This window comes from Vigna unguiculata, chromosome 8 (genome assembly GCF_037176805.1).
Source record: "Vigna unguiculata cultivar grain cowpea cultivar isolate G323 ecotype 2 chromosome 8, ASM3717680v1, whole genome shotgun sequence".
In the NCBI taxonomy this organism is placed as follows: domain Eukaryota; kingdom Viridiplantae; phylum Streptophyta; class Magnoliopsida; order Fabales; family Fabaceae; genus Vigna; species Vigna unguiculata.
In genome coordinates, this window is record NC_140799.1 from 30956010 (window position 1) to 30966973 (window position 10964).

The 10964-nt window shown below is 38.4% G+C and overlaps 2 protein-coding genes across 3 annotated transcripts; both read right to left on the reverse strand.

The window, feature by feature from the left end:
• Positions 1 to 2365: 2365 nt before the first annotated feature.
• Positions 2366 to 3317, reverse strand: LOC114194233 (uncharacterized). Its single transcript, XM_028084349.2, has one exon. It carries the CDS (start codon positions 3183 to 3185, stop codon positions 2505 to 2507), a length of 681 nt encoding a protein of 226 aa, XP_027940150.1. The 5' UTR covers positions 3186 to 3317; the 3' UTR covers positions 2366 to 2504.
• A 2121-nt stretch (positions 3318 to 5438) lies between these two features.
• LOC114194235 (Adenine nucleotide alpha hydrolases-like superfamily protein) lies at positions 5439 to 10763 on the reverse strand. 2 transcript variants are annotated; one of them, XM_028084350.2, is made up of 5 exons: positions 10430 to 10762; positions 10238 to 10347; positions 9205 to 9323; positions 8662 to 8792; positions 5439 to 5864 (listed from the first exon to the last, which is right to left on the reverse strand). In XM_028084350.2, the coding sequence occupies exons 1-4, from the start codon at positions 10641 to 10643 to the stop codon at positions 8696 to 8698; spliced, it is 540 nt and encodes a 179-aa protein (XP_027940151.1). In that variant the 5' UTR covers positions 10644 to 10762; the 3' UTR covers positions 5439 to 5864; positions 8662 to 8695. The 2 variants fall into 2 exon arrangements, with proteins under 2 accessions (XP_027940151.1, XP_085521819.1); XM_085665693.1 differs by lacking the exon at positions 5439 to 5864 and adding an exon at positions 8046 to 8064 and having other exon boundaries at positions 10430 to 10763.
• Positions 10764 to 10964: the final 201 nt, after the last annotated feature.

The window sequence follows — 10964 nt, forward strand, 5'->3', positions numbered from 1 at the left end:
GACCTTTGACCCAAATCGAATCAACACAACCTTCAGCCCAAGCCGAAAAGACAAAAGACCTTTGGTTCGGGTTGAATCGGCTCGACCTTTGGTTCGGGTTGAATCGGCTCGACCTTTGGCTCGGTCCAAATCAGTTCAACCTTCAGCCTAGGCCGAATAAACTCAACCCTTGGTCTCGGGCCAAAAGAGCATGACCTTTGGCCTAGGCCGAACGACACGACCTTTGGCACATGTCAAAACAACACGACCTTCGATTCGAGCTGAATTAGCTCAACCTTCGACTTGGACAAGCTCATCTCAACCTTTGCCTCAGGCCAAGTTGGCTCAACCTTCGGAGCAAGCTGAATTAACTCAACCTTTTGGCCAAAACGATACGACTTTTGAACCAAGCTGAATTGACTTGATCTTCAGCCTTAACTAAATAAGCTTGACCCACGACCCTGGCCGAATTGGTTGACCTTTGATCGGGTTGAATCAGCTTGACCTTTGGCTCCAAGTCGAATCGGCTCAACCTTCAACATAGGCTGATTCATCTCGACTTTCGATCCAAGCTAACTCGTCTCGATCATCTCGGGCTGACTGTTCTTGATGTTCAGTCTCATCAACCCAACAAGACCTACGACTTGGACCAACTTAGCAAAATCTTAAACCCAAGCTTACTCAACTTGTCCTTTGATCTTGACCAACTCATCTTGATCTTCAATCCAAATTGACTCGACTAAGCCTTTAGTTTAAGTCCGTCCAATTTGACCTTCGTGAGTGGAGTAAGAGAAGTGAAAAGGAATGACATTTTTTTTTAGTATTCGAAATTCTCCTATTTTATTCGTTTGAAATACCTTCTAAATTTTTTTAAATTTCAAACCTTTTTATAGTTAATTTATCTGAACAAATATAAACCTTCTAAATTGACATATTTTAATTTCAAAGTTTCATGAAAATAAGTTAAATAATGAGAAATAAATACATTTTTTGCTTACCGGGAGCTTCAAAACGAGTTAGAAACTTACCTTGGAGGAATGGCGGTACTACAATTGCCGGAGAAAAACCGAGAAGTGGTCGTAGGTGGCCGGAGGTGGTCGACGGTGGTCGGAGGGTGTGGTGGCAGTGGGTGTAGTGGAGAGAGAGAGAGAGCGCACGAGAGAGAGACCACGCGAGAGAGAGACGCGAAATGGAGGGGGCTCGCTCGCGTGGTGGTTGCACTGGCCAGAGGTGGTCGTAGGTGGCCGGAGGTGGTCGACAGTGGCTGGAGGGTGTGGTGGCAGTGGGTGCAACGGAGAGAGAGAGAGAGAGCGCGCGATAGAGAGAGAGCATGCGAGAGAGAGAGCGACAGAGAGAGATGCGAAATGGAGGGCGCTCGCTCGCGTGATGGTTGCACTGGCCGGAGGAGGTCGATGGTGGCCAGAGGGTGTGGTGGCAGTGGGTGCAGCGGAGAGAGAGAGAGTGGAAGGAGTTGCAGAGGCGCTGACATGGGGAAGAAGAAGGGTTCGCGAATTTTGAACCCTAAATAAACCCTATGGCTTCGGTTGTTAGAGGAACCGAAGCCATTGACCCCCTTTTGGCACCGGGTCTCCTTGGACCGAGGCCAAACAGCTAACGTCCAGCCACTTTTTGGCTTCGGGTCTTACTGGATCGAGGCCTATACCCCTGTTTGGCACCTGTTTGGCACCGGTTTTGAGCGAATTGGGGCCTATACCCCTCTTTGGCTTCAGGTATTTGGAGAACTGAGGCCTAAAACTTGGCTCTAATTGCAAAAATGTCACCGCGCCATTATATGCTTCGGTTCCTGGCCAACCAAGACATATAAGACAAGGTAAAATGGAAATTGTATACTAGTGTGCATGTCACATAAATAATAAATAGACACCAAAATACATGACACTAAGAAAGAATAAAAAAATAATTTATATAAATATATATATGTATTATGATGTGATGGGGAAAAAAAATATAAGAATAAAGAATATGAATAAATCATTACACATAAATGATGACAGTTGAGGAAAATTATAGTTCGGCCCTCCCTTTGAACAAATTTTTCAACTGTAACACCATGATGATCAATGTTCTCACGATCCTTTTCACAGCCAACAAAATCCTATCACAAACTTTCACATAAATAAATGATCAAACTGTCAAAAACACAAGCCGCAAAAGAAAAGAATAAATCAAAAGGAGACAAGAGAGAAAAATTAAAACTCCTGGGTGAACGAACTTTCACTCTTCAACCTCAAAAACAGTGTCGTTATCTGAACTACTCACACTGTGAACCGCAAAAGTCTTGAAATCAAACCTCTTATATATAGTGTTTCTACTAAACCAGTATCAACCAATATAAACCAATCTAAGGCTTTGAAAAACGGTTCATCACTACGATTTAGACAGCAAGAAAACAAGTGTTCTGAGATATATCAGCAGCTTCTTATGTCTGCAATTTTCTCACAATATCATAGATCAAGAATCAGAACAAAATCATAACCGATTGAAATTGAAAACCTTGAACCAAATCAACCCCACCATTGATGCACAGCCACACCTTCATCTCTCAATTTCCCATACAGAGCCAAACACTCCCAATAGGCCCTTCTGTTCTTCCTCTTGGCACTCCCTTGCTGTGGCTTGCACTCCAAGAAAAGCTCATCCACCAACCTTATGGCCTTACTCCACATCATCTCCTCCACCACCTCAGCCTCAGCTTTCATCACCACATACTCTTCCTCCTTCACGTTCTTCCTCAACCACTCCGACATCTCTATCTGTGGGCCACCCTCAGCCACAGCCTCTATCTTATACATCTCAAAGTTCTTGTTCCTCGTAGGGTACTTCTTCCTAAACCAGTCGGAGCCACTCTCCGCATCCTTTTGCCCCACATCGATGAAAACGCGCCGAGGGTAACCCTCCAGCGAATCACCCATCAGATCAGGCAAATACTTGGTACGCTTCAAGTACACCCTCGATTTCCCCGAAGCCGCACGTGGGGGTTCCAGAAGCACGTCCTCTAGGTTTTGCAACGCAGCTTTTTTCGCCTCCGGCACGTACCCTAATAGTTTTCTCTGCGTTCTTCCCATGTTCATGGTAACAGGGTCGGGTTTGGTTTCTTGTTCTTGCGCTGAGGTCGAAGATATCAAGGTAAAGGGAGTTAGAAACAACGCCAAAAGCATCACGCGGTGAGAAAAAAGCTTCCTCATATCAGAACTATTAGGTTAACTTATCACAACAAGAAGATAAATAAACACGAAGACGATATTTTAGAAGTTCAAAAGAGAGTTTTTATATGTAGCAGAAGAAGAAAAAGAAGAAGAAGAAGGAGAATAGAGTTTTTTGTGGGGGTGATAATAGTTTTAGCGGGAGCAAAATCTGGCTGCAGTGTGATTTCCACCCACAAGGAACACTCTCTTGCTTTCAAATGACAAAAACAGTGACCACAACTCCCTCATCCGCTGCATCTCCATTTTGGTCCTCCCAGGGTCGATGATGGTTTAAGATCTCATGGTGTGTTCATCTGTGTCAGCATGGCTCGTTGGGCAAACACTGCCCTACTTCGCCTTCATCGATCGGAAATGGAAGGAGACGAAGGACAAAGGAGAGAGTTTTTGAGGTTTCGGGTGATAAAGTTCTGTACTTTCTTTGTTTGAATCAAGAGGGGTATGAATGTGGTGGGAGTGAGCCATGGTTATATATGCATGGAAGGAGAATGAGAGAAGAAAACATTGGTTGGTGCCTCGAGAATTTAGCTATGCCTTTTAACAGAAAAGAATCTCAACTTTCTGTCATTGCAAACTCCAAAATGGTGTGGTTTGGAATTGATCCTATGGAATTGCTTGGTTAGATTCAGTTGCACCAGAATTGCTTAAGACTAATTTGAGAATTGTCTCGCCATTTTATCTGTTATAATTGGAGAATTCACCAACAATAAAAATGGATTTTCAAAATGTATAAAATAGGTTATAGTTAATGAACTATCTCACTTGGAAACCCTACCCATGTGTTTGTGCTTAAATTGAGAATTTCACCATTTTCAGGAAATTTAATTATTACGAATTTGATTTACATTAATTTTAAGTTATTTTATTTCCTAAATATGGTTGTTGGATGCAACTTTAATTACCCTAATGTTTTTCTATCGATAGATATTTTTCGGTTAAAATTTGAAAAAATAAAACAATGCCTTCTCTTTATCAACAACACTTTTTTTTCTTTTCAAGTGGAATCAATTAAGACTATTTAACAAAAAAATTTCCCCGATTAAAACTGGGCAAAATAATTTCTATTATTATTATCATCATTATTTTCCTTGACCTATTATTATCAGTTTCACCTTCATTTATTCATTGTCAACCCCACACTTCACCAAAACATACTACTTTGTCATTATGCTTCTAATGGAAAAAAATTTGTACTCAAAGTTGCATAACCTTGAGTACATATTAAGAGGTATCAAAATTGAAGTGGAATTGAACTTCAAGTTATAATACAATATTCTAATTCCAATTGATACTAACATAGGAACTTTAACCGTTAAACAATTTTAATAGAATTCGAATTGCAAACTCAATTAGGACGCGCTTCTAAAATTAATCGATAACTAAGTTACTTTTGCATAATCACATGAAATGGATTAATCAAAACAATCGGATGTCTCACTTGTATTAATTTAAAACTTTTTTTTTATTACTGTTTTGTCTAGTCAATGCATTATTTTGGCTCATTTAAAAAAGTAAAAATAAATTATATATTTTCAGATTTAAGTAACATTAATGTTTAATTTTAATTTTGACAATTTGGTACATTAACATTCCCCTAGATGCTCTGGTCAATTCAATGGAAGAAGTGGAGCTAAGTACATAGGAGTTTGAGGGAAAACTAGAACTCATCAGAGGAGCTGCATGTAATAAAGATATCTTCAACACAAACTAAGATTACAATAATGGATTGAGTATTGTATCTAGCAGGGAGAGGAATAATCACTCTTATTGGAAATCCAAAACTATAAGTCAAATAAAGCTTTAGGAACTTGTTTGAGAGCAAACAATGCCTTTTTCTAATGTGCAAACAAGATTCTAAGTCTACGTAAACCTTGGTTTCTGCGATCATCATTGATGAAAGCATTAGTGAAGTTTAGTTATTACTGTTGAGTTGGTCAAGACCAAAAGAAAGTAAGGGTGAGCACAATAATGACTACAAGGCTAAAACTTTATAAACATCAAACACTTCTCTTAAATGAACTTCCTTTGCAAATGAAGGCCCTTTACAACTAATCTAGATTTAAGCTTTTGAACAAAAACCATTTACATGTTTTCTACACCTGAAATACTCATTTACATTCTGCGGGAGAGGAATTAAGGTCCAAGCACAGTTATTACAAAGAGCATTACAACAAACAAACTATAACTTGAATTTATTAAAATACTGCCAAAGTATTAACTCACATGAGAAAAAACTGATAGCTGAAATATCCCTTCCCATTAAAAATAAATCAAGTACCATGGCACTGTAAATGTCTTTCATAAATCACATAAATGTTTATTCATGGATGACAATATCGATAATGCAAGAGTAAGAAACTGCAGGTTGCAGCCAACACAAGCTGCACTCTCAATTTGAGAATCTGTACATGATGAATGGCTAGTTTGTTGTTTATCACAAGAACTGACTCTGACAAAGGAGCAATAGTAATGCAACATATATGTATAACATTGTAAATTTCAAAACGAATACAAACCTTCCGGAGTCAAATATCTTTTTGAAAAGATTGCGACAACAATAGAAGCTGAAACAGCACAGTTGTAAGCACTCTTAACTGCAAGAATTTCACACGAACAGCAGCATTGTCCACAAAAAGTGATAACACGTACTTGTAGCAGGATCTAGACAGCATAGGTACAACAACAAGATATAAGCAGCTAAACCGAGGTAAAACACTGGTCTAGCAAAGCAAGCAAGTCAGAAAACAAAAAAATAAAAGTTAGCCTTCAACCTAATTAATTTGGCAAGGAAGGGTGCAGCATCAGCAACTTAAGTATGGCACTGGCAACCTACTTAAAATACTAAAAATTGAAATTGAAATTGTTTCAGAACTCTACTACTTCTTAAATTGTAAGTGTCGGCACAATTCTGCTGGGCCAAAAGTTTTGGAAAATACAAAAAACACCTATACTGAAAAATATTGGTCAAGTGCCCTACTTTAAATATAAGATAAACTACATGTCCATTTATCTTTAAAATACATCACTAAATGATGATTGTTAGTTGCTGATGATAAGAGCGTCCTCACAAAAACAGAGGGTGTAGACAACAACTCTCTCTATTGTGAAAAAACTTTGAAATGTTACTTTTATTTTTCATCTTGGTTCTTCTATTCTTTGTCCAGGCTTCTCACATACAATAACTCTTCTCACATCGTGTTTGCTCCTTTCATGAATAGCTGGATTCTTCGTTTTTTTCATGGTCGACTTTGCTTTCATTTGTCTGTCGTCGACTTGTATTTCACTTTCACTGTGGCAAACTTGTCATTAACTAGGTTCCTGTCAATATGTTCAACTCCAGAGATCGAACCACTTCCACGTATTATTGCACTCAATCGCATCGATCTCCTTGTCCATTTCAAGTTGCCACTTCTCATCTTGCACTCCAGTGCAACTCTCAAATCCTTACTAAGCTATCCAAATGCACGTTGATCTATCAGGAAGTCTTGCCATCCTATCAACACTATTCAACTGTTTTGCTGAGTTCTTCACGCTATTCGGCTTTCTTGCCGAATTCTCCATGATACTCGGCAATCTTGTTGAGTTCTCCACTCTATCGGTTGTCTTGCTAAGTTCTCCACTTGCTTGTGCTCGACCTCCGAACTACGTGCCATCATCAACAACATTGTTTCTTCTTCAACTTCTTCTACAAGGTTGATTGTCTCTTTTCTTCCATTCTCAGACCGAAAATCTTAATGTATGACCTTACCACAACTGAAACACTTATTCGAGTAGCGCTCCTTTGCATAATGACCATACTTGTCACACTTAAAGCACTTAACATTTGAGTTGCTCAACCAACCTCTTCTCCATGAACGTCATCCTCTTCCGCACCAACTTTGTTGGTTGGATTGTTCTTTCTCCTCTTCTTGTCCTTGACTTCTACCACCAGGATCACCTGCTCTACCACCTCAGTATCTTCCTCTGCCTTGAGTGTTTTGAGTCTCTCCCTTCATTTGGAGTAGTTAATTAAGTGGCTCCGCCTTCTTCTTTCGTTGTTCATGCGCCTCAAGAGACCCAACAAGCTCTTCAAATGTGAGCGTTGATAGGTCCTTGGACTCTTCAATCGGCTAGCGAACAACGTCTCTCCGATTCTAGCAAGTTGGTTCGCCATAATTTCAACCTGAGTTATGTACTTAGTTACTCCTTTTGTCTCCTTCATCTTCATGCTCTCCAACTCTCCCCTGAGTGTTTGAAGCCGCACCTACTTCCCCCGATCATCCCATTATACGCCTTCTCCAAAATGTCCCACACTTCTTTTGAAGATTTGATACTTGCAATTTTCTCAAAGCCAGACCAGTTCAAAATTTGGTACAAAATACAAAGTTGCCCTGTCCTTCGTTCATGCATTTTGGGCATTCGACCAATTTTTGGTGTTTTCTGGTTTTACATGACCATTTTCCACCACCTCCCAATCTTCTTGAGAGCCAAGAAGAGCTTTCATTTTAAGACTCCAATTGTCAAAGTTGACCGCTTTTGTCAACTTGGGTAGGGGCAGATTGTTTGTAAGACTAGACATCTCACTCTCTCTTTTTTTCCAAACACTCAAGCACTCTATCAGTTCCTTTTTCTTCACTCAGACACTCAAGCTAAGTGGCTCTTGATACCAATTTGTAGACAACTCTCTCTTTCTATTGTGAAAAAACTTGATTCACCTCTTATTGTTGTTACTTCTGCAATCAATAATAGAATTTATAGGCTCACAATTTTCTGACTGTTGTACTTAAAACGGTTATAAACGGTTAACTCATTAATTATCCAAACTCCAACAGCTAGTACATTAACTACCCACAACGGTTAGTTACCTGCAACGACTAATTACCTGCAACAGCTAATACATTTAAGTTTATTAAAAAACCCAACAGAGGGTACCAAAGAAATAACCATGCATGTATAATCAAAGTATATATCAAGTGCTAGGTGTGACTTATCATGAGTTATATGTATGATAAACAACCGTGTGCATGTATGAAGAGTATTATTGGGGTTGATTATCATTGATGTATGCTCTGTAGCACACAAGAGAAATAAACGATGGACAAGAATATTAAAACACAAAAAAAAACGGTAAGACTTCAGATTACCAACCAGGTAGAGTAGAAGAATTTTTTTTAGAAAGAAAAAATTATCTTTTCTGTCCTTGAGACACATTCCTATACTTGATAGAAACCATAATTTAAATCACGTCATTCCTTAAATAAATCTATTTCTGACACATCCCATTTAAAAACTAAAGACAAAACACATTATATGGCAACATCACTCAGTAGTTCGTAATGGTACCAGCATCCAAGCCATATTTTTACTCCATCATCTAATCCTAGTTGGGATGCCCTTTCAAACCATGTCATATGTCAAATTCACTTATTATGTGAAATCCTAAACAGTATGAGGGATGCAACATAAAATGCAGCCTTACTGATAAGAAGTTTCGATAGCACAGTAGAAGTTCATCAGTTTATCTTATTGACACTGTCGGTTTCCTTGATAATAATGACAGGACATGAAGCATGGTGGGCACAGTAATTGCTCACACTCCCGAGGAACATCCTGAAAGCCAAATTCAAATTGTTCAATACAAGTGTCCAGAATACTAATTGAAGCAGATCTATCTGTGTCTGTGCAGGTAAATGACAAATGATACAGAGAACAAATTAAAAGGTTAAGAAGTCAGTTATGGTTGTCATCTGCTAGTATCATATATAGCCAACAAACATGAAAACATTTATAAAGAATCGCAGGTGCAATAATAGATAGTGCAAAATCCAAGCCCTCTATCATAACAGCATGACTAAAGTTCTAAAACTTGTTATCATTTCCAAAGGGAATAATCATCAAGTCATTTTTTGTGATATGTGCTGTCAAAATAAGGATTAGTACGATAAATATGTCTATGTGCCAAATGCAAATTTATGTATTACTTTCTGGCAGCTATCAAGATCTATCACTAGCTGTTTTGTACCTCTTAATGGGGCCAAATGCACGAGATCCCATCACAAGAACATCAGCATGCAAATCCTGAACAGCTTCACAAATCTTCTCCTTTGGATCTCCAACTACCACATGAGTTCTGACCTGACTCTGCCGTAGAAAGAGAAAATGTCAACTACACTACACGATTGCAGAAAAAAACTTAAAATGAAACACTAGCACAAATAGGATGTGTTTAGGCTTGAGCTCGAAAGCAAAAAATAATAAATATGTTTTTAATTTGATACTTTCTAAAAGTAAGAAATAAAATAATAGACTAAAATCATTTAATGTCCTAATATCATTTTATTTTCATAAATATGCTATAACTTATTTAAAAAAAAAAATGTCCTCTTTTCTCCTTCGAAGCACCCATTCCCAAACAACCCAAAGTTTCATGACCCAATTTCAAACTAAACCAGTAGCCAAAGCTTCTTCGTAAAGCCAAAAGAGATTGAAACTAACTGATACCTAAGATTGTGAACTTCTATTTTATTTTATAGGAAAGGAAAGCTGTGAGAAGTCGAGTACAAAAAGGAAATAACGCTTACAATGAGAAAGACAAACATGAAAACTAGCTTGCAGAAAAGGTTAAAATAAAGGGAGTGACATAAAAAAAGTCACCAAACTTATGAAAAAAGAAAAATAAAAAACAAAATATCATGAACCGATTAAGAAATATAAAGGACAGAAAATGAAAAACACTGACCAGTAAAAAGTTATTTGGTGAATTAATTTATCCTATAACAACATCACAAAACGAAATCAGAAAATCCCTAAATTAAAATCCAAAAAATACAGCCCTAGCCAATTCCTCAATTCAAACATTTCAATACCAAAGATCATTCCCGCAATTTTTGTTTTCAAACGGACACCTTATTTTTCATTTTTTACAAAAAAAAAAAATAAAGGAAAAAGAAAAAGGTAAAAATGGCGCAGGCGAGATTAGTAGTAAAGTAGCGCTGAAAGTTAGATTGAAGAAAAATAAAATTACAAAAAAAAAAAAAGAGATAAGGAAAACGCACGGTGAGGTTGAACTCGGAGCAAATTCCGAGGGCGTGATCGAGAACGGCGCGGGTGATGCGCTCCTGGTGTGCTTCAATGGCTGCTGTGAAAGCTGGAACTTCAATATCACCTGGTGAGAGATGACAGCGGATGAATGATATATATACATATATGAGGAGAAGTTCAGAATGGGAAAGAGAATTGTACGGAACTGGGGCCACCGAAGGGGATGGCACCGGGATTGAGGCCAGTGGCGATGGAGGGCGGAGATTGGACGTGGAAGATGATGAAAGAAGGAGCATCGGTGGAGTCGGAAGTAGGAGATCGGAGCTTGAGGTTGGTGAGAGCCCAACGCAGTGCCTTCATGCTTTCCTCGCTTCCGTCAACAGACACCAACACGCGGCTAAGGTTTCCGCCACCCGACATCGCTGCTTTCTCAGTTGTTTCTTTCGTGTTAGCTTCTCCCTTTTCCCTCTTTCTTTGACTTCACTTGCTTGCTTCTATGGAATTCCAACACCTTCTTCACTCTCAGATTACAACACAATCAGTTTTTTATTTCCCATTATAACTAATTATTGAGCTACAATTATTCTTAATTTTTTATTTTACAATAAACTATTAAAACCTTTAAAATATTGTAACCCCGCGTTTTCAAATTTTATATAAATATATAAAATGTAATTTATTTTGTGATAGAACGTTTACAAAGCTGGCGTTCAGCAAGAGGAAATAAGAAGTTGAAATTTG

Excerpts from the sequence above, each read along its gene's own strand:
- LOC114194233 (XM_028084349.2), bottom strand. The coding sequence starts at position 3,185 with ATGAGGAAGCTTTTTTCTCACCGCGTGATGCTTTTGGCGTTGTTTCTA.
- LOC114194235 (XM_028084350.2), bottom strand. The coding sequence starts at position 10,643 with ATGTCGGGTGGCGGAAACCTTAGCCGCGTGTTGGTGTCTGTTGACGGA. Across the intron at positions 9,324-10,237 it reads GCTCCGAGTTCAACCTCACC|AGTCAGGTCAGAACTCATGT; the intron begins GTGCGTTTTCCT and ends TTTCTACGGCAG. Across the intron at positions 8,793-9,204 it reads GCATTTGGCCCCATTAAGAG|GATGTTCCTCGGGAGTGTGA; the intron begins GTACAAAACAGC and ends TTTGGCTTTCAG.